General features: G+C 40.6%; 3 protein-coding genes and 1 long non-coding RNA gene across 4 annotated transcripts in view; 3 read left to right on the top strand and 1 right to left on the bottom strand.

Annotated features, from left to right (window-relative positions):
* The first annotated feature begins 3,931 nt into the window (after window positions 1-3,931).
* On the top strand, window positions 3,932-7,387 carry LOC125293952. Its single transcript, XR_007193458.1, has 3 exons — window positions 3,932-3,961; window positions 6,395-6,510; window positions 7,369-7,387. It is a non-coding gene; the product is annotated as an uncharacterized LOC125293952 (long non-coding RNA).
* Window positions 7,388-7,924: 537 nt separating this feature from the next.
* Window positions 7,925-9,474, top strand: LOC125292990. The gene is made up of 4 exons (XM_048240588.1): window positions 7,925-8,428; window positions 8,606-8,764; window positions 8,942-9,037; window positions 9,175-9,474. The coding sequence occupies exons 1-4, from the start codon at window positions 7,925-7,927 to the stop codon at window positions 9,472-9,474; spliced, it is 1,059 nt and encodes a 352-aa protein (XP_048096545.1).
* Window positions 9,475-12,906: 3,432 nt separating this feature from the next.
* Window positions 12,907-15,382, top strand: ube2t (ubiquitin-conjugating enzyme E2T (putative)). Its single transcript, XM_048241254.1, has 6 exons — window positions 12,907-13,330; window positions 13,457-13,526; window positions 13,614-13,719; window positions 13,885-13,983; window positions 14,685-14,768; window positions 15,070-15,382. The coding sequence occupies exons 1-6, from the start codon at window positions 13,222-13,224 to the stop codon at window positions 15,178-15,180; spliced, it is 579 nt and encodes a 192-aa protein (XP_048097211.1). The 5' UTR covers window positions 12,907-13,221; the 3' UTR covers window positions 15,181-15,382.
* An 80-nt stretch (window positions 15,383-15,462) lies between these two features.
* The window catches only part of LOC125293382 (leucine-rich repeat-containing G-protein coupled receptor 6), a gene marked incomplete in the record, with an annotated part of 62,640 nt that continues 55,827 nt past the window's right edge, over window positions 15,463-22,275 (bottom strand). Inside the window, 7 exon segments of the mRNA XM_048241253.1 lie at window positions 15,463-17,872; window positions 17,874-18,160; window positions 18,279-18,359; window positions 19,601-19,743; window positions 20,643-20,768; window positions 21,230-21,301; window positions 21,989-22,060. Of these exon segments, the coding sequence (XP_048097210.1) occupies window positions 16,925-17,872; window positions 17,874-18,160; window positions 18,279-18,359; window positions 19,601-19,743; window positions 20,643-20,768; window positions 21,230-21,301; window positions 21,989-22,060 (1,729 nt within the window).

The raw sequence follows: 22,275 nt of genomic DNA, 5'->3' as shown, positions 1-22,275 counted from the left end.
TACTCCACTGTACATCTGCCATTCTAGGGTACCCCACATACTCATCTCTGGGGTACATCACCCAGGGGTCAGACTATGGAGGTCCCTATAAGAATACAGCTCATACTATGGGCAAGTCTCTGATGGCCTTACAGCAAGCTCACCCTACTTCCTCACCACATATGTAGTGAATGGAGAGTGCAGTCACCCTTCCTGGGCTAAAATCCAAGCCTACAGTGTATACCTGCACCGTGACTGTAACGCCAATGACCCTAGGCTCAATTCATATTTTCTGAAGACCCAATGTCCACTGCAAGGGACATATGGAGAAAAAAAAATGGAGAACATTTTTTTTTCTTTCAAACGTACTGAAAACATCTTAAAACAATCTTAATATCTATTTTTTTTTCCTTCTGGGTCCTAGGATATTGATGTAGCCAGGGGCATACAGGAGAAAGAGAAATGACAGTACAGGTCAGGATTTAGTTGTACTATATTTTATATTATATATCTTGATTATAAGGACATTGTTACTTTGCTTGCAAGTCGTCACCATTATATTGTTTCCATACAACATTTAAAGCAAATTTTCAAGTCTTGTAATCTGTTCTGGCGCGGATACACCGGTTTGGATCAGGTAATTACTTTCATATATGAACAGTTACAAACAACTGGCTAACTCCACAGATATAGGTGGATGTACACAAAATGCAAGGAGAATGAATGTATTAAACCTAAGGAAAGAGATGGTCGTTTAATTCTAGAACTAACTAGACCCAAGGGGTATTAAATTTAGAGTAAGGAGGCGGCTCTGTCGCCAAAACTACTTTGCTAAAGGGCCTATGCACGAAAGGTGCGCTCACTTGTTTCCGGTGGCGCCAAGTGTGTTTGAACCTGCCGCTATTGTTAATGTAATTAGTATCTACACGGACACGGTTGGGTGTTGCACTAGTGAATCAGCATGGTATAAGGATTTATGCATGTGTTACAATTAGTATTGGGCAAACGAGGTATTCAGTATCAGATTGAAGATGTACTGTAAGGAGCAGAATGCAACAGAAGATGCCATTACAACACAGTTAACACTCCACCGGAAATAAATTAGCTACCTGACGAGCCTTTCGTGCATGTAGCCTATTATATGCCTTTATAGACTAATAAAGCCCATTGCTCTCCCATATAAAACCTACAAAGCATCAATAGCCTAGTTTTCATGTGCTCACACAAAACTTTCATGTGGGCACATGAAGGTTTCGTGTGAGCTCATGAACGTTTCCTGTGAGCAAATGAAAGTTTTGTGTGAGCCCATGAAACTAAACTTTAGATATTTTTTTGCTCTTGTCCCCTTAGGGGCTCCAAATGTACCTAATCCATATTATGATAATTAAAAATGTGAAAATAAATATGTTAATTGTTAACTTACCTTTTTTACATGGTGAATTGTAAGATACCCAGTAGCCTGACTCATTCAGGCGACCCCACATGGGGTCCCGAAATCCAGTAAAAACGCTGTAGGCCTAGTATGCCTGGCATGTAGGTGGTGCCTTGTCGGTGTTGTGAAAGGTTTCACACAAATTCACTGTTCTGACAACAGCTTGTTTTCAGCTGGAGGCTGCTTAAACGTCACTGTATAAGGACCATTATCATATAGAAAGTCACCCCTGACCACTATTTGGGGATGAAAAAAGTAATGTGTCCATCTACTGGTATGTATGTATGTATGTATGTATGTATGTATGTATGTATGTATGTATGTGTGTGTATGTATGTATGTATCTATCTATCTATCTGACAAGGGATTTAATAACAACTAGATGTATGTATGTATGTATGTATGTATGTATGTATGTGTGTGTGTATGTATGTATGTATCTATCTATCTATCTGACAAGGGATTTAATAACAACTAGATGTACCGCATAGCGGTACAAAATATGACCGCCGCTCAGTCCTGTACATCCGTTCCGCGAAAATAAATCACACTTCAATTTGTCTCCATATTTTACTCCATCCCCACTCTTGAAACTTTTGTGTATGCTTGTTTGGCATGCCTGAGTGTGTGTCTTCGGCTGCACAGAAAGTACCCTACTGGTGCTGAAAAGGTGAATAGATTGTAGAATAGCCAAAGAAGATGTAGAATTGTTATAAAACCTTTAAAATCTCTAAACAATCACAAGTAGGGCAGTTCATCACAGTTCATCCATTGCAACTGGATTGATGAAAGGTCACTTACACCTGTAGGCTACATTGTATTTGGGAAAAGCAAAAGGTATCAGCATAATGTTATTTATTTATTTATTTATTTATTTATTTATTTATTTTTTTTTATGTATTTTTAAACAAAACATCTCTGTCAGTTCCATGCCGTTTTCAACAGCTATCAAAAACAAAGGTCATTTTTGGATGGATGGATTTTTTTGTGAATGTTTCTTCTTCTACATAAGATTTTAGTCATCTTTAGTTCATGTAATACTTTATTGTCCAATGCACAAATTAAGTAACAGTAGTCTGAAACGTTATTGTTAATGCACAAATTAAGTAACAGTAGCCTAGTCTGAAACGAAATGCTGTTTTACATCTAACCAGTGGTGCAAATAACTGACATGTCCAAATGGGCCTTGATGAAATCGCGCCGCTAGACTGTTCATACACATTTTAACGGGCCAAAGTTGAAGAGCTTTTGTCCGTTATTGTTAGTGCAAATATAGGCTGATTCATGTTCCCTTGCATTGTTTAACTGATGTCCATGGCTAGTCTGGCTTTCATCAGACCAAGCTCAATCTTTTAAGAAATCAAAAAAATAAATAGCGGGGAGGGATCAGGCTGGGTTCACCCAGCCTAGTCCATAGGCACTTTCGATATTGTTTAATTTTCGATTGAGATATACACGCTCTGGCTATTCTAAATGCAAAATGCATCAGGAAGTTATGACAAAAAGCGGTAACTAACAAACTACACTGTAAAACGACAAGTCAAAATTGTTCACCTTACTAAGATTTTTTTTCATTCACTGACAATAAAATTGCCAGTAGGAACTTAGAACTTGTCTGTTGTGAGCCACTTGAACTCACTTTCAAAGTTTTCTGATGAAAAGTTCATCTTATTTTATAAATTAAGTTGATTTTTACTTTGAAGTTGTGGATTGACACCCAGTCAGAGTGAGGTCAACTTATCTGCGCGTGCTCATTTCAAATTTGTCATGGCAACCCGGACTCTTGACGGGGTTTCCAAGGATTTTTCCCAGGGCTCCCTTGAAGTTTGCATCCTAGCCAATCTTGTCACTTTGCTTTGGCGGTAACTTTTTCCCTGGCATCATCTCAGTCGAAGAGAGACAAATGTCCCTTCCTAGCGGGTAAGGTAATCATGCATTTCTATATGCATTTTATATTTGTATTATATTTCATTCGGAAACAAAATCAATAAATCATAACCAGGCGGTTTATGACAATACAAATGCCCCACTAGCTAATCGGTTGAGCTTATTTTGAACAATAAGCTCAATATAATTGTGTCCACATATTGGTTGAAAAATGTGTGTTGCCGTAATGTTACTCGATGAATGATTGCGTTGCTTTATGCTGCGTCTGCTTTGCTCATTGACATGAAAACCGAAACACCGGCGGTGGTGGTTATAGTTTACGTGCTGCTCGTGACCATCGCGCTACAACCAAGGTGCGTTAGCTCCTAACGTGCTGTAACTGTAATGATGCAAAACTTCCGGTTTGATCTGGTAATTAACTAGATAGATCTAGCCTTCCTAGCATCGCGACTTTTGTGTGTTTTTTGCTCTGAAGCTCAACAGCGTGCGATGAACGGTTCTTGAAGTATGTCGCTGTGTTCATTTTCCCTCTTATTTTTGTCCCTAGGTTTTCTATGGAGTGTTGCTTCTGCAGCTTTGCCAGCGCAGTCAAGAGCGTCTGCTCAGGCACCATCGACTCAGACGCGGAAGAGGGCTTACTGGCCATGTGTTTACAGTGACTGTGTATGTACTTTTAAAACACCTGGCGCCAAAGTCACATTTGACTAGATCACATTGTAGGACAGCCAAAATACAAGAGAAATTCACCTTTTTTGTGTGATCTATGTGAATTCGGAAATCTGCACACAGCAGTCTTTCTTCCTCACCTTGGACGCCATTTAAAAACATGAGACTGTGTGTTTGCCCTTCTTGAGATGTAGTTTTAAAACAAACAATCCTAAAGACTTTTAGTTCACACAAAAGTAGGAAACACAAGCATGGTGATATCAGAACCTGTTTAAGAGCAGACTTAGAAAATGAGCCTGTGAGACAGATGCCTCTGACCAACCATTGGGTATCTGTAGTGGGAAGATGCATTTCCAAGTAGTTCTGGAAATTCAGATGTCCAAGAAAAGGGGAGGGAGAAAGTAGATGCTGAGACTCTTGAACACAGGGCTGCTGGGTTTTTTTCATTATGCAAACTGAATTACATGTTAGTAGGCGGCTGTACAGAAAATAGTTGAGGGGTTTAATGACATTTTACATCTTTCAAAATCCCACTCTCAACAAGGTATCAAAGCAGTGCTTGCAGAACACTGCATTGAATTAGATGATAGTGTTCTCAATAAGATTAATGATGGTCTTGGAAACAAATCCATTACTTGTGAGCACTGAAGGAAAGGTGCATTATTACTGATCACAGGAGGAATCTTTTTTTAAAGAGAAGTTCCCTGTAATTCAGCCCTACTTTAGTATACATATAAAAGAACCCATAAACAAACATTTGTTTATGTTTCAATCATCAGGTTCTTGAAACTTTGTTGAGACAGCCAGATTTTGTGGAGAAGTTGGTGTTTAGTCAGGGGACAACCCAGGTCAATTTTGCTCTTTTTTTAGAGGGACAGTGCCTACAAAGACAATGGTCTTCTGGGTGTGCAAGATGCAAGTATCTCTATAGGACTTTACATAGATGACCTGGAACTATGTAATCCTTTGGGATCTTCAAGAAAAATCCATAAAATTACAGCTGTTTATTGATTTTGCTGAATTTACCAAGCAAGTTTAAGCTCCTACTCTCCCCTAATTCAACTGGCTTTGTCTTGGAAAAAACTGTTGATGTCAGACAATTTGGGTATGATGCCTTTCTTTATCCTTTGATTAAGGATCTTGGATTTCTTGAAAAGTCAGGAGTGTATGTGAGGCCCTAGATATCAGTTGTAAAGGGAACAGTGTTCTGTGTCTGTGCTGATAACCTTGGTGCACATAGCTTAGCAGGTTTTTCAGGAAGCTTTCAATGTCGAAAAATTCTGCAGATTTTTGTTGCATCAGTCGAGACAAATTGGAAATTGTGAGCCAAGGAACTTTCCACTAAGAACTGTGACACAACATGATTCTTTTTGTGGAACAACTCAAGTTGAGTGATAAGCCTAAGCCATGTGTGAATGGGGTTAAATCATCCCTGTGCTTTAAGTAAGTTGTCTTTCTTCCACCCAGTTACTGGATTTCCCCTGATCTTTTGCATGATCTATTTGAAGGTGTTGTCGCCAGTGGAGTTATGTTTGTGTTTGAAAGAATTGATTAGAAAAGGTTTCATTACATTCGATGGACTGAATAACCGCATAAAACAGTTTCCATATAAATTCTCTGATTTGGTCAACAAGCCACAATAATTACAAAGGCGGGCCTTGCATCTGGAAAGGTAAAAACTAACGGACATGAAAACTGGGCACTTTTAGTTTGCTGCCTCTTTTGATCGGGAACTATATACCTGAACAAGAGCCGTCATGGGAAATTTTAATGGACCTTAAAAAGAGATTGTGGAGATTTCGGTGTCTACCTAGTTATCAGAGGGAACATTATGTTACTTAGGGAATAAATTGTCTGACCATGGACAGTTGATCACTGGCACCTTTCCTGAATTTAAGTTGAAACCAAAGCATCACTTCATTGATCACTATGTGCATCTCACACGCGGTTGCTTTGGGCCATTGGTGGATCTGTGGGCCGTTTAGATTTGAGTCTAAGCATAGTTTTTCAAACAGGCAATCAATGATGCTCACTGTTTTAAGAATGTACTACTCACCCTTTCCACTAAGCATCAACAGCTCATGGCATATCTTCTTGACACCCAGCAATTGTTCAAGCCAAAATTGCATGTTGGTAGTGTAGATAGAGGAAAATATCATCTTTAGATGAAAAGCTCAGGACAGTAATAGAAAAGAAGTACCCAAATGAAGATGATGTGTCTCTTGCCAAAGAAGTACATTTGTATGGGACCCAGTATGTGAGGGACATGATAGTGTCTCTTGGGTTGAATGCAGTGGACTGCCAAATTCTTTAGAATACTACACATATTGGTGGACAAGTGGTGGAAAGTGTATTTTGTCACCACAAGGTTATCATCTTGGTACATGGAACATTATCGGTCTTACCAACTCATTGATAACTGTTACTCAGATTTAGAGATTCTGGATCCAGAGACTTTGAGCGATTACCACCCATTGGCTGCATACCAAGTTGCTAGAACTTTGATGGTGACCCCAAGGACTTTGCTACTGCAGTAACTTGAAATGGTAAGCACCCTTCTGTTTGTATGTTTTCTTTCTTTGTATGATAATTTTATCATGTGTTAATGACTTGTTTTTTAGTGTTCAAGATACAAGTCATGGCCTAAAATATTAACACCCTCGGATGTGTTGCTTTTGAATGAAACTCACAAACTTTTGAAGGTGTTTTTATAAAATAACCAAACCAGGATATTTTCAATAGCTCAACAGAACTGAAACAACAATTGGTTGCCTCAAATTCAACACAAAATATCACCAAAATGCTGTGGGAAGTGAATACTGCACGGTCAAAAGTATTGGCACTCTCAATTGTGTCTTTGCAGTGTCTTTTGCAGTGATAAAAGCACACTTTTATTGTTTAAAATCTACAGCTAAGGTTATGGGTAGTCAGGCGTCAGCTGTTGCATTCCTGAGAATATATACGATTCTACTTGAAGAAAACCTCATACTGTCCATATAAACCAACAGAGATGTATAGTGAGTAAACTGGAGATTTTTGTCCATTAGAAATGGGCTTATATTTCTCAGGTGCTACCAGCTGATGTCTGACTACCCATTAACCCTGCACTGATTTTAACAATGCAAAGTGTGCTTTTATCACTAAAAGACACCTGTTAATAACGTGCCAATACTTTTGATTGCCGTATTCACTTCCACAGTATTTTGGTGATATTTTTGTTACATTTGGGAAACCAATTGTTTCAGTTGTATTGAGCTGTTGTTATTTTTATCAAAACCTTCAAAAGTGTGTGAATTGAGCTTAAAATAACACTTCTTGAGAGGCGTAATACTTTGGCCATGACTGTATATGGTTTCAGTTTAAAGTGTCGGTGCAAATATCTGTTCTTCTTTTTGTCCTCACAGGCTTTGTTGCTTCTGGTCCCACATAAATCCCAAACTTCGTCCGTGAAGATTCGGCTGACCAAAGCTCCTGAAACTTTAGAGGAACTGTACAATGAACTGCGTCAAAAATCTTGAACTTGTGGGTGAATTCTGTATACAGTATGAAGACTCAGACTTTGGCCTGGCAGTTTGCAACCCTGATTGACATAGCAGAGTTACCTTCAGAAAAGGCTGTCTTGCATATTCTGTGGAGCAGTGAGGACATGCCATCACCACCACCTCCAACACCAACTTCGGTCATCCTCCATCTCTTCCCTTGACACAGCCAGCATTGGATCTCCAGACTCAATCCACAGCTTATCTTCAGTTGTCTTGGACATATAGGAGGAACGTTTCACAGTGGCCCACTCCGTTCCCGATACCATCATTCTCATATGATGTTGAACTGATACTCCATAAAGGAATGAAACGTTTGAAATATTAGGGAAGGGTTTACATGTAACCAGAGATGTGAAAGCGGAGATTCTGGACAAGTTGGCACAAGAAATATTTACTGTGAAAGCCTACCCTGACAAACATGAGTTCGAGTCTGTTGCTGCTGAACTTGTCAACAAACATCCCTGCCTCAAAGAGCCTGGTGGTGGTACTGGATATGCGCGGGATGGACAACCAGCATAAAGTACAAGATTGGGAACTACAGATCAAAACTACGTCCAAGCTGGATGTAATGAGGTTGGTGTCAACAGGAGAACAAGAAGAGAGGTGGTGGATGATCATGGTGTCAACAGGCGAAGAAGAGATGATGATGGGGATGGTGGTCCGAGGGAAGGTTTTCTTTGAAAAACCAAAGCGAGGTGAGGTCAACCATGTACCAGATCATCCTGAAAGCTACACTGAGGAGGACTTGGAAGACCTGAGGTCTTCCCTGGTTGAAACCATGAAGAAGAAAAACAAGGACATGGAGTTCATCAGCCAGAAGATGGACATCACATTCTCCTTTAGGAGAATGGAGATTGTAGAGATGGAACCCATGGTCTCAGAGGTTCTGGAGAGGTGGTCCGGTCTATTTCTTGAAGAACAGGTAAGGCATCTTTTTTTTTTCTTGTATTTGGTGCATTTGTTTACATTTGTGTTATGGCTTTTTCATAATAGTGTTTGAAGGTTAATTTGTATCATGGCTGAGAGTTTGCAGTCTTAATTATAATAATGAAAGCACACAATCAGCTTGTTGTATTTGTAATGCATTTGTTTCATTCAGATTTGTCAAGAGTTCACTCGTGTGACCACCAAGGACCTGATGGGAACATTTAAAACTGCCCTTGAGATGTTCACCCCTCGTCTGCTGAAATTATATCGTGCCAGGAAGGGCGCCTTTAGTCGAGAGATGGAAACCCTTTTGGAAATGCTTGACAAACAGGTTATTATATTGACTACAAGGCCTTTTGTTCAGTTTGTCCACTAATATTTTAAAACCATTAATCAAGAAGAATTATTTTTTTGCATCAGCTACATTGGTGAGTTCCATCTTGATTGACTATTTAATACAGTAATATACAGTAAGGTATTTGTTTGTCTTTATATTCTTCCAAAACAGACATCTGACATCACAAGTCATCGCAGACAGGCAGCTGTGGAAGGTCTTCCCATATTTCTGCGGGAGAATACTGAGAAGCTTTTCTCTAGATGCTTGGTGAGTGCAGCTTGGAAGACCTTCAGCTTTTAATAATGTGTTATATAGCAAAGAAGAGGCCATACACAAATAGACATCACACTTTATTGACTAGTTTTCTACAGGACATTATTTCAGTGGTGTTTTTGTTTTGTCAGGCAACTGATTTAGATGACGAGCAGACGAAAGGCATCAAGATGGGTGTCCTCACAGTGCTTGATGATGATGACGCAGTCATTAATATTGCCCTCGTGTTGGAGGAAACCATTGTCCTGAAAGATATCCCAGACACCCGACTGCGCTTTACGTATCTTTTTGGCCTGCTTTATGCCCTCAACATGGAGTTCCCAAAAGACATCAGGTATACCTTTGAAACTATCCAGCACATTTTCATGGAAATGTCCACCAATTGCTCACAGCGTGTCCGGAGCTTCAAGACCAAGCTGTTAAACCAGTGATTCATTTTCCATGGGGAAGATTTCTTTTATCATGTCTGTTCATTTATTATGTTTGGATATTCTTCACATAGACCACCGTATAATTTTTATGTTCCTTTTGATTTCCCCAACTTATTGACATGTGCCTTATTTGCTCTGGACACAAGAGCTTTATTTTGACGAAAAACAAATCTTTTATTTGTAGCTGTCATAACTGTCAACAGACTTCAATATTGATTGTTCAGTAGAAGCTGTGTTTCACCATTACTGTTGAAGCCTGCATGTTTGCATGTTTGCATTTGTTTAAAGTGTGGTTCAGATAATATGCCATTTTCAGCTGTGGATTTACACACTTGTGAATACTTAGGCACTTAACCGTTTACCTGTCATCTTTGGCAATATTGCATTATTTGTAAGGTCTCAACAGGAGTCGGAAAGTAAAAAAAACAAAAACTGCCCATATACTGAAACCTGATTTGCTTTGGGCATAAGATTACTTGTTTACATTGTGGAATTGTAAAGCTGTTTCTGCCAAAGTGGTTCAAATAAACATGCATAAATTAACTGGTTTACTGTCAGTGGATGATTTAATGTGGGGGGTAATTTAAACTCAAAATAGTAAGTTATTTCAGGGGATGGTAATCTGAACTTAAAATAGTAAGTTTTTACAGACTTGAAAGTTCCAGTAACTTGAATTAAAAAAACTTAGTTGGCAGAACTTGAAAAACTTAGCTGACACAACTTAATAATTGTAGTTCTTCAAAACGTAAAAAATTAAGTTGATGCCTTCAACTCAAAAATTCTGTGCAGTCGGTTGCCTTGAAATTTTGAGTTGAACTAACTTTTTCTTTTTTACAGTGTAGATCCTAATAGAAAGCTGTTAGCTTCCCTAAGCTACAGGTAGGATTATAAGGTAGGTCTATTTACAACATAAATTGTCAATAGGCTATGCTGGCGACACAAATAAAATCTCCTTTGAAACCAATGGCTTCGCCTTTACAGTATCAAAGCGGACTTAAACTGTCATATCGCGGGCGAAAAGTTGTAATAACATTCACGCAGCTCCATGAGTCAAGGAAAGCGCGAACGGCAGTAGCCACTTCTAAATGGGACCCACTACACATAGCTTAAGGTGTGTTGCTAAAGCAGCCATAATGAAATGAAGGTGTCATTGTTTGGATACTTCACACACCGCGCTTTTTAATTTCACAGACTACAACTACCAAGCTGTAATCAAAGCACATCGATTCCCCTCTCACACCCTGCAAGCACTTAAAACAAAATAAACAGGCGTCTCCGTCTCCACGCATGTATAGGCAAAACTGTATCAGACCGGTTATGCGTTGGTAAAATCTTCCATTGCACAGAATGATTTTGTAGCACGTGCAATAAATGACAGTCGAAAGATACAAACAGTGCTGCTATACATTTGCTTGGTATAACCGCATTTATAGTTTTCTACAAATGCAATAAATCAAATGCCTCCATCACTCAACCAACGCTAACGGTAACATTACCTAGGTCCTTATTGATATTACAAGATTAACGCATACCTGCAGTAAAACCAAGCATGTCCGATAAACATCCTCAGATTTATTTCGGCTTCAAGAAGAAATGGGAATTACACTCCATGTGAACATCGTCCTATCCTTATTAGATGTTAAATGCGCGGTAAATTACAGTCCTTGTATGAAGCGTCCATTGTTTTTCCAACCCACTTTTAACTTCCAACAAAATTACGTCTCACTGCAACGATCGCCATCTAGTGGACAAACGACTACTTCTAGCCAATACTGAAAATGCTGCCATGATGATGATGATGAATATTTATTTTGGCTTTCTTTTAATCCTACTGATTTTCATTTTTTTTTTACCGGGGGCAAATCACAAATGAGTGATTATGAGCCAGGTTGATGTGGGCCCTTGAGACCAACATACCATAAAAGATTCACAGAGAACTGTGTCTGCCCTACCCTCCTTTAGGGGGTCCAGTCCAGCAGGGCTGCAGATGAAAACGAAAAATGACGGTTCCATGCTATCCATGTGGGGGTACATGCCCACCAAGTTTTGTGTACCCGGTCTTTCAGTGTCCCGGAATCCTTGTTGGTGTGCGTCACTAAATGTACACATAAATTATTTTATTGTAAGGCCCCCATGAACGAAAGTACACAAAACTTGGCATGCATTCAGAGGGTGTCATAATGATCCTACACTTTTAATTTCGTGCAGTTTTGACCTTGTCAGCCAGAGATATTGAGATGAAAACACCTAATTTTTTTGCTTTTTAAATTTTTAACTAGGTGGCGCTATACATACATGAAATAAGTGGTAATGGGATGGGTTGACATGCCCCTTAAGACCAACATACAAAAAAAGGTGGACCTCCTAGGCCCTACGGTTCTCGAGATATTCACAGAAAACTGTCTCCGGCCACCTACAGGCCAGTTGGTGTATAGTAACATAAATTAATTTATTGTGTGGCCCCCATGAACGAAATTCCACAAAACTTGGCGTGCATACAGAGGGTGTCATAATGATCCTACACTTCCAATTTCGTGCAGTTTTGACTATGTTAGGTCACAGATACCTTCAGTTACACCACCTCATTTTACTTTTTTTTGTGTTTAACTAGGTGGCTATACATGAAATGAGTGGTTATGGAATGGGTTGACATGGCCCCTTGAGATCAACATACAAAAAAAATGGTCCTCCTAAACCCTACGGTTTTCGAGATATTCACAGAAAACTGTGTCTGCCCTACCCTTCTTCTTTGGGGTCCAATTCAGCGGGGGCTACAGATCAAAACGAAAAACGATGGTTCCATGCTATCCATGTGGGGCTTCGCTGCGCGGCGGTCATAATAATAATAGAGTTTTGCGTCACAGTGCAGATAAAAAAAGGATTGAATGTGTTATTTGCTTAACACAAGTCATTCCAAGAGGGCCAGTTTTCCATAGTGTTAATTTTTTAGTCTAGGTTCAATTTAAAGATATTTTAAGAGGATGCAATCAGTTTGGATTCAATAACGAATGTAAACTTTAACAAAAATTACAGAGTTGTGTTCAAAGATGAAGATAGGCCTAGTCATTTTAATGAGAAAGGGGCTCTCCACCAAATACGACAAATTGGGCGATAAATAACAATATGTGATTTTTTTTATTTGACACATGTAAGGAGGCATATGTCTGCCATTTCTGTTCTACTCTCATTCTAATATCGCATAAAGATGTACAAACATTTATAAGCAAAACAAGGACTCTGGAAAAAATCTGCATGCTCTTTAGGCCTAAGTTGTCTTTTTACTTTAGGGTCTCAAAATGAGAGATAAAAAAAAACTTGGTAGATTTTTATTATTATTATTTGTATTATTATTATTGTTGTTGTTGTTATAGCCTATTCACTTCCTGCGTTTCTTTGGCGCTGCGGGATGTATGATGGAACTTGTAGTTTTTCTGGAGACAAATGCCGTTTCACCAACACACTTTAAAACTTTATTTCCCATGATGCTTTTCTGTTTGCGTAAGACCAAAGGGGGGAGACTTGAAATCTTTTACCGTTCAGTGAGAAGTTTGTAGCCATTAGTCTGTGTGGGAAAAAAAGCTAAAACTAGATCTCGTAATTTTATTGTATAGTTGTAGTTGAGTACCTTGACAGTAAACGGGCTAAGGAATAGTCGTTTGTTCACTTTGTATTGCGTTGTGAATAGTTAACCTGTGGTTACCTACCTAGCATAAGCAAACGATAGCCTCAGATATTTGTTTGCTAAATATGCAGAGGGCCACTCGTCTTAAACGTGAACTTCAGATGCTCACGACTGAGCCACCCCCTGGAATATCATGTTGGCAGTCAGATGATCAAGTTGATGACCTTCGAGCTCGTGAGTTCTGTCCAACGAAGTCAATGATGTCTGCTGATGCTGAATGAACGCCAATCGCGTGTACCAATGCTAGCTTATAATGCATGCAGGCACATCTATAAATGACTGACCTTATTTTAAACACAGAAATTGTTGGGGGTGCAAACACGCCATTCGAAGGAGGCTTGTTCGCTCTGGAGATCAAAATACCTGAAAGGTGAGTGTGCTAGTCAGCATGCATTAGAGCCTAATGTGGAAACGTTACGTGTGAAGCAACATTGATTTACCTATTTATGCCATACAGGTACCCTTTTGAACCACCCAAGATTCGCTTCCTGACTCCAATATATCACCCAAACATTGACAACGCTGGGCGCATTTGTCTGGATGCACTAAAACTTCCACCTAAGGTAGGACAAAGGCTTTGCCAAAAATGGACAAACGTTCTGTGCGAAGATTTGCCACTGACTGTTATAACATGGGTAGGCCTATTGTATTTCTGACATGATGATGATGAAATGAACTTTGGCCATCTTCATACAAAGGAATGTGAGTATGTCGGTTGTGTCTTTTAGGGTGCTTGGAGACCGTCTCTCAACATCTCCACAGTACTCACCTCTATCCAGCTGCTTATGGCCGAGCCTAATCCAGATGATCCGCTCATGGCAGACATTGTAAGTCCCATCTCTCTCACATACACACACAGGTAGGAAAGGTTTGATGAACCAGTTTAGGACCACCTTGCAGACCTGACATGGAAACACATTAACATGCGTTGCATGATTCTCTAAGTGGCTTAATATTGCAGATGGCTCATTCATATGAATGGGTCCCACAACTAAGGCCTGTAAAATATTTCTGTTCAAATTCAAAAAAACATTATCATGTGTTTTAGGGTGTTTTTTTCCCTCAACACTTTGAATGGAGGTGATTCATTTGTTGCTGTTGTATAATCACATAAAACATAAAAAAACATGTTTAAAATGCATATGCCTCAGTCAAAATGTGTATTTGTGTATATTTCACTCTTAAGTAGGCCTATAACTGTGTGATATATGGTGATGTGTTAAATTTGACGATATACAGAATGCCAGTATGTCTTCATATTGTAACGTCGGCGCACAAGACATTGCATAGCGTTCTCCCACGCAGGGCATGCTGGGATGCGGGAGCGAACATTTGGGGTTTATGTCTGTGTCCCTGCTCTCGTTCTCAGCTAATAAACCTTTTGATTGGACAACTGTGTGTCGCTATTCAAATCGTTACAATATTTTACATTAGAAAACTCTTAATACACCTTCTCAGGCACCTCTCAGTGTTTCTAATCCTCTTCTGTTGAAGTTATTATGGAAATAATATTTCTTTGTTTTCGCAGTCATCTGAATTTAAGTACAACAAGCAAGTCTATCTGGACAAAGCCAAGAGTTGGACAGAAAAACATGCCATCCAGAGAAATAATGTAAGTTTTGACGACTTGTGTAGATGGTTTGCCACATTACATGTATTAACCACTAGAGGGACCTGTATGTCCACGAGTAAATCTGTTAAGCATATCTCAGGCACTTGGGCCTGCGGTTCAGCTTCTGGGGCAAATTTGTGTGCATGCAATGACAAAAACATACAAAGAAATAGCAGATTAAATCGAGTAATGCAACTGTTGACAAGCTTACCTGAAAAGTTCATGCATTCTACTTTCCTGTTAAGTTGATGCCAAATGCTTTGCTAAAATGCATTTTGTGTGTGTGTCTGTGTGTCCAAAGGGTCAGGTCAAATCTGGAGAAAAGGCTACCGAACTTTTAAGTAAAGACTATTCTCGCAAGAGAGAGCCTCTCAAGGAACAGCCACAAGAGTCTAAGAGAGTCTGTCTGTAGTTTAGCTCTTAATGATTGTTTAACCTTGTAATATTTGTGTTTTGATTGTTATGAGACACACTAGTCATATTCATCTGATGAATATGACCGTCTGCTTTTACATTTCCTTTGTGTCTGTGTTCTGGATTTTCATTTTAATATGTTGCTAAATCATTTATGGATCTTTTCTTTCTTGCCCATGTAAATAAAACATTTTGAGGTATTCTTGTTCCTCCAAATTTCTTCAAACTAAATCCTTATCCAAGGAAGGAACAAATTACTCACCAGCGATTGGGACTTAAATATATGAAAGTAATAATTTTATTAAATCATATTTTTTTGTTGTACGTGTACAGAAATATGAAAATATGTACATCCAAAATAGTATGTGTTTTACAAACTATGGTATTTACTTTAATATAAAATTATATATAAATTTAACATACTTTGTGTAAAAAGAGACGATCAACACACTTGGGGTACAATGAAATAATAGCATGCTAGGTCAGAGGTAGTTACACTGTACATACAACAGCTAGCCTACTATACACAGACAATAATGGCCATCCAAACTTGACTGCGGATCTAGATGGCAGTAAAATGCTTTTCTTTGTCAGTCTAAACTGAAAAAAATGGAAATACATTTTGACACATTCTGTAGAAACAGGATGTATGTGCTATACAAAATCAAAACATTTAAGAGTTGCTGCAATGCCATGAATGTGATCTGGTAGGGGTCTGTAGTATCATAGATAATCATTTGTGACAAATGTAGTAAATTCCCTTTTAAACGAGACTTGAAATTTGTATTTTTCTTAACCCGTCATCAGTGAAATACATAGTGAGCCCATACATTGCAGTTTGTTCCTTTACTTACATTTTCAGTCTGTCATTAAATCTTGAGAGACTTATAATCTATCATGTTATGTTAATTATTTTGATTTGTTTGGTGGAAACTAAAATATAATTGTATACAAGGTACAAGCATTTGGGAAACATGAAAAAACAGGGCTTCTGAAAAATTCCAATGCTAAAGTTCCCTTTGTACTGCAGTCACCACACTAGAAAAATATATTTTTTATTATACCAAAGCCATTAGCACATTGAGTGGAAATGATTCATGTTCATGGGAAAGCAAAGCACTGCATGTCTGAGCTCTTGAGGTAATCAAGGGCTCTATAATCATCTGGGGTGGAGAATCGGTAATGTTTGAGATCTGCACATAAAGAACAGCTGGACTGGGAATCTATTCTAAACTATACTGACACTATAATTAAAATGTAGCTCACTATGTCAGACCAAGAGGTGTGAAGGAAACATAATGGGAGGTTTTAGCTTTTTCACATTGTTAAATCTCATGTCTGCATCAACAGCTCATTCTGTTGTTTTCTCTGCGCTTCTTTGTTTGTGTTTTGTTTATGGTACTAAAACCCTTTGTTACCTCCTTTTGCCATGTTGAAAAATTAAGTTACATGTCAGTCGCCACATGAGAGACAGCTTCCTGAATATATAAATTAATCTGCTTTCCTGTGATGGCACAATAGCATAAAGGTTGATGTTTCCCTGGGAAACCACAAACCACAATCCCCAAAATTAATTAGTTCATTCATCAAAGACAGTCAACATAATGTTCCAAAATGTATGGATAGATTCACGGCAGTGTCCAAGGAGAATATTCCGCTTTTGTACTCTTTTTTTTTCCCTTCCCTCTCTCTTTCTCTTTCTAAAATGGTCCTTAGAAGTCTCAAATGGCCACGTAATTGATTTACAAATGAGATGCGTGGGGAGATGAGTGACATACTCCAGTGGGGAAGGAGCTGCCATTGATGCTGTCCAGCCCATTGCCTCTCAAACACTCCTCCTCGTTGAGGCAAATTCCCGTCATAGACCCGGCCATACGCTCTCTGCCAATGGTCAGCATCTTCTGTTGGCAGGGGATGAGAGGCACGGAGGGTGACCAGGGGTAACGGTCCTCAACCTCCAGCTTGGGCAAGGCGGAGGAGTCGAATAGGGTATCCACTTCGGCGAACGACACCAGGGCCTGCGTGGAGTCGTAGGAGCTCTTCTCGGTCTCCATGGACACAAAGGAATCTAGCGTCTCCTCAGGGGCCAACTTGGCGCGGCTCCAGAAGAGGCGGGCGTCCTCGCGGAAGTGCGGGTTGAAGAGGAGGTAGAGCAGCGGGTTGAGGCACGCTGGCAGCGGCAGCACCACCAGCAGGACGGACTTGATGACCTCCTCGGCCACGGGGAAGAGGCCCAGCAAGGAGGAGAAGGTGAGGAAGGCCACGGGGCAGTAGAGCAGGCAGTTGGTGAAGATGAGCCAGGCCACGTGCTTGATCATGGCGCAGTCCCAGATGCTGTCGAACTCGCCCTTCATTAGGTCCCAGTATAGCTTGATGTAGGTGCCGGTGATGACCAGGAAGCAGAGGGAGTTCATCATGATGAGCGCTACCATGAAGCCCAGCGTGGATGGCCGGCCCTCGGGCAAGGGGGAGGGCAGGCAGAGGGGCGACGTGCCGTACTCGCCCACCTTGCCGAGCGGCAGCGCCGCCACTGCGATGGAAAGCAGGACGCAGGCGGCGGCGGCTGCCCGCACGCTGCTGAAGGACGGCGACTTGCCGTAGGCACGCACGCACGACACCGACACACTGCACTGCACAGCCGCCAGCGTCAGGAAGAGGATGGAAGCCTCCGAGGCGAAGATGGAGACGAAGGCCCGTCGTCTGGCACGCCGTCCCTGACTCCCAGCGGGCGCCGTGCCGCGCAAACTCGCCGAACGTCAGCACGTCCACCATGGCCAGCGTGCCCGCGCACAGACCAGTCAGGAGGTTGGCGCCGCCGATGGCGCCAATGACAAACTTGACCGGGGACAGGTAGGTGGGTGAGCCGAAGACGCTGATGATCAGCAGACCGTTGCCCACCAGCGAGATGAGAGTGATAGCCCACATTCCCAGCCGCACACCCCAGCTATCAAACATGTAGTCGCAGGGCTTAAAGGGACCTGGCAGAGGAGCAAAGAAAAGGCTTAATTAAACTCACAATTACAATTTGCATCTGTTTCAACACATACTGACAATAAATCAAACCTACTGGCAGGGGAAGAAAAAGATCAAGTATACCTGGGAGTGGTGTGCACTGGATGCTGGTTTGTAGTTTGGATTCTTCAATTTCTAATTGGAATTCTTCCATGTCGGGGTCATCTGCAAGACAAAATAATAGAACATGTAAAATGGCAGCTTTGTTTTTCTACACTAATATGCAACAATGGCTGCTTGATAAAAGATAAAGTTGTAGAGTAAATATGTGTGATTCCACGTCAGAAAATGACAATTGCATCATTTTTGAAGTTTAATCATTTGCCCCTTGCATAGTAAATCTTGCACGTAATTGAAGGTGGAACAATACAAGGAAAATATTTTGCGTACTTGGGGGCCAATTTATACCTATTAACATTGTTTGTTCATACTTCATTTTTGTTATCTTAAGATAACATTCATGTGTGCCTCTAGACAATCTTACTCATTCAATCTTGTTTCAAATAGACCCTTTCAAAAAGTAATTACAGACTGCTTTCATGTGTGCACGTCAATTGGATTTGCACTAACATGTTTGCTCTTTCCTAATTAAATATAGATATGAAGAGCCAGAAATAGCCAACAGACTGTTTAAGTTCATTACAGTGCACAGAGTGCTATAAAAGGCAGCATTGTTTCTCTCCACCAGGTAGATTGTCTGTGACCTAGCTTTGCTCTGAGAAAAGGCATTTCTCAGAAGATCGTGCAATAGGTATTGACTGAATGTTTTTCAGGCTCCACAAATTGTTGTGAAACTATGTTGTTTACTGAAATGGACACCATGTCTTGCCTGGTGCTGCAATCCCACAAATCTTCGCTTCATCCACTGTGGCCAGGAGACATGCTGTTGAATTTCAATTGGGCAAGGGGCATTTCTGATGAGCGCTGACCCAAATCACATGGAAGACAACTGGATTAGCTTGTAGCTGTCTTAGCAGAGCTCAACTTGTGAGATCTTAACTGGCAGCACCATTGTGAGCAGAAACAAATCAAAGGACCAAACCCAGAATAAAAATAAACAACACAGCGCACAACTCACAGTGCGCTGATGTCACTCTGTCTTTCATACAATCATAATAATGGAATGGATGTACTTGTGGCGCCCCTGCTACACCGTGTGCCAGTAGCCAGACTGCTTTAGCCTGCTTCAAAACGAAAGAGCTTCCTTTTCTGTCATCTCCTAAACTACACCTCACAGGGCACTGATTGTTCGACCAGCAATCTGGCAGGCTTCTTATTTGAGTTTCCAGACATTTATACCAGCAAAACCTTATTGTATAGTACCAGGACACGCTACATTATAGGCCCTAGTAGAAGGTTTATTATTTAGTCATTGTTACTGTATGGAAGCGATATACCGTACTTACAGTTGTTAGGAAATAAAGCTATGGTCCTCTTATGCAGGTCATCGTCTTCACTGATTTGCTCTGCATCCCATTGGTTGATGGATTTGTGACTGTTGCAGGCACCATACACACAGCACTGGTAGGCAAAGGGCATTTCAATCACCCTGTCGAGGTAACATTTAACATGTTGATCATTTGTAACAGGTGATGTAGCCTACGTACTAGTTATTATAGGATTTATGGGGCATCCCTGGGAACCCTGAATTCAAGTCGTAGTTTGGAATTAAGGTCTTAATGTTTCCCAAATATAATTTGGGGTAGTAAAAAAAAACTGTAGAGCACTGTGGTGTTATGTCTTTGAAAACAATTCATCATGAAGATTTGAGGTGAGTACACCATTTGGAATATTACTCATTTCTGTCTTGTGTCCATTAGTGTCTCATCTGTGAGTTTTGGAAAACACCCTTTAGCTCCTTGTCACATCCCTAACATCTCAACTGCAGATCATGGAATCTAGAGACAGTTCATCAGTGGACTGCTTCTACTGCCCCTAGCCATAATGTGAATGACAGTAAAGCAAGCACAGCAATAGAAGAGCCACAGATGTTTGGGAATGATAGCTTTCTGCCTCCAGGGAGAGTGAAGTCAAGGTAAATAGACTGTAAACAGACATACTGCATTAGGTATGTAAAGGTGCATGCTATAGTGACTGAGGTACGGGGGCTGGGGATGACAGAGTTCAGGTGTTTAGTAAGTGTCATAGAGGAAGGATCCAGTGGTGTTTTTTTTTATTTGTTTTTTTTATTGCTGTCCAAAACTATAAAGGTGTCTCTTTATTATAGGCCAATTAGGTTATACTGTATGTCACTAAGGGTTTTGCAGATTATGCTGTCGCCACTGATTTATGTGTTCCCAAAACTACCGAGAACACTGACAAATACCTACGACCTTGATAAATCATTCAATGATTTTTTTTTCATATCAACACATCTTTACTTAGCTAAAAGTGAAAGCACCTAACAATATTGTTTTTACCCAAGTCGTGATGAAATAGCTCTTGTACCTTATCTTGGGGAAATCCTCCTGCCTGAAAGAACTGGACAGGGCCATATTTCCTTTCAGTTTTAGGTGTGTGAGACTGGACAGTCCCTCCATGGGCAGCATGCTTAACTGATTTTCTGTAAGATCACTGGGAACAAAGAGAGGGCCCGAAGTTAGACTCTATCATCACAGACAAGCATTAAGTGTAGATTTACGCTCTTTGCATTTACAGGTTTATAGCAGGTGTTACTGTAGAAGTCACTTTGTATGCTTTGTTCAAGACTACATAATTGCATTCTTGTCATACAGCACTTTTAATCTGTTGTGACTGACGACATAAGTCTGCACCAGCAAAAGGATTTTTCATTATTACAACCACAACTTCTTAGAGCCTTGCCAAGAAAAACATGGAGTCGATGACATAAATACTAAAGTATGGATCAAGGAATCTGAATGTACTTAAGAAAAACACTTGGCAATCCAGGCTTTAATTAAAACTTCAGCAACCTGGCAGCTATCCCCTTGTTCACTGGAAACAACAGTGCCATTCCTTTTTTTTTTGTTAAGGCAAGACGTCAGACTGGCAACCACAGTAAGACTGGCACTCACAGTTTGACCAGAGAGTGCAGGGATAAGAACGCTTCTGGGTGAATCGTCTCAATCTTGTTCCAACTGAGGTCCCTGTAGAGGATGGTGGACACATGGAACACAGAGGTTACACAACTGTAAGCTCAGGCAAAAGGTTATCAGAGAGAGAGACAAATATGCATCTGTCTTGTCATGGTTTTCACTTAGGCCACAGGGTGGGAGTGTTGAATATGAAAGCAATATGAATGACTCCAGCAATGTGGCAATACGGGCGCTTCTGTTACTTGTTCAAGTGAATGTGTCACACACTGAAAGACAGCTTAATTTCACAAGAAATGTATTCACACTGCCTGCACATTATAAGTGCACTTGGACTTGGCCAGGACACTCAAATAGCATGAATAGCCAATGGTGAAGTAAGTGAGTATTTCTGAGTAGCTTAGGACAGTTTGTATGTTTGTGAGTGAACACATGAATGTGTAGAGTATAAAAGTGTAAGTGTGTTTTGTGTGTGTGTGCGTGCGTGCGTGCATGCACATGTGTGTGTGTGTGTGTGTTTGTGCACATGTGTGCATGTGTGTGTGTGTGTGTGTGTGTGTGTGTGTTTTGTGCACATGTGTGCATGTGTGTGTGTGCGTGTGTGTGTTTGTGTTTGTGCCTGTGTGTGTGTGTGCGCCCGCGTGTGTGTGTCCATGTGCGTGTGCGTGCGTGTGTGTGTGTATGTGCGTGTATGTGCATGTGTGTGTTAGAGAAAAGTGAGATGGAGCGGTGTGCACGTACAGTGAGCGCAGGGAGGACAGCTGCTGGAATGTGTTCGCCTCGATCTGCCGGATCAGATTGTGCTGTAGGGCTCTGCGGAGAGTCAAAACAAAAACGTTACCTCAGCTATACCGCCACTGCCACCGACAGGCACGGCAAACAACACCCATTCTACTGCATATGTGGGTTTACTCAGCAAGGAAATGACACCAGTGCAGTGAGAGAGAGAGACAGAGAGAGAGAGAGAAAAATACAACTACAACTGATTAGAGCACAGTATCACATTTGTTACACAAGGAGCACAGATA

Source organism: Alosa alosa, chromosome 4 (genome assembly GCF_017589495.1).
Source record: "Alosa alosa isolate M-15738 ecotype Scorff River chromosome 4, AALO_Geno_1.1, whole genome shotgun sequence".
NCBI classification, from domain to species: Eukaryota; Metazoa; Chordata; class Actinopteri; order Clupeiformes; family Clupeidae; genus Alosa; species Alosa alosa.
Note: the sequence above shows the minus strand (reverse complement) of the source record. Positions and strands in the feature narration are given on the sequence as shown.

What these genes read in the sequence shown, in the direction of transcription:
- LOC125292990 (XM_048240588.1), top strand. Translation starts at nt 7,925, where the DNA reads ATGAGTTCGAGTCTGTTGCTGCTGAACTTGTCAACAAACATCCCTGCC. An exon ending in TGGAAATGCTTGACAAACAG is followed by an intron (nt 8,765 to 8,941) that starts GTTATTATATTG and finishes CTTCCAAAACAG; the next exon opens with ACATCTGACATCACAAGTCA. An exon ending in AGCTTTTCTCTAGATGCTTG is followed by an intron (nt 9,038 to 9,174) that starts GTGAGTGCAGCT and finishes TTGTTTTGTCAG; the next exon opens with GCAACTGATTTAGATGACGA.
- ube2t (XM_048241254.1), top strand. Translation starts at nt 13,222, where the DNA reads ATGCAGAGGGCCACTCGTCTTAAACGTGAACTTCAGATGCTCACGACT. An exon ending in GAGATCAAAATACCTGAAAG is followed by an intron (nt 13,527 to 13,613) that starts GTGAGTGTGCTA and finishes TATGCCATACAG; the next exon opens with GTACCCTTTTGAACCACCCA. An exon ending in CACTAAAACTTCCACCTAAG is followed by an intron (nt 13,720 to 13,884) that starts GTAGGACAAAGG and finishes TGTGTCTTTTAG; the next exon opens with GGTGCTTGGAGACCGTCTCT.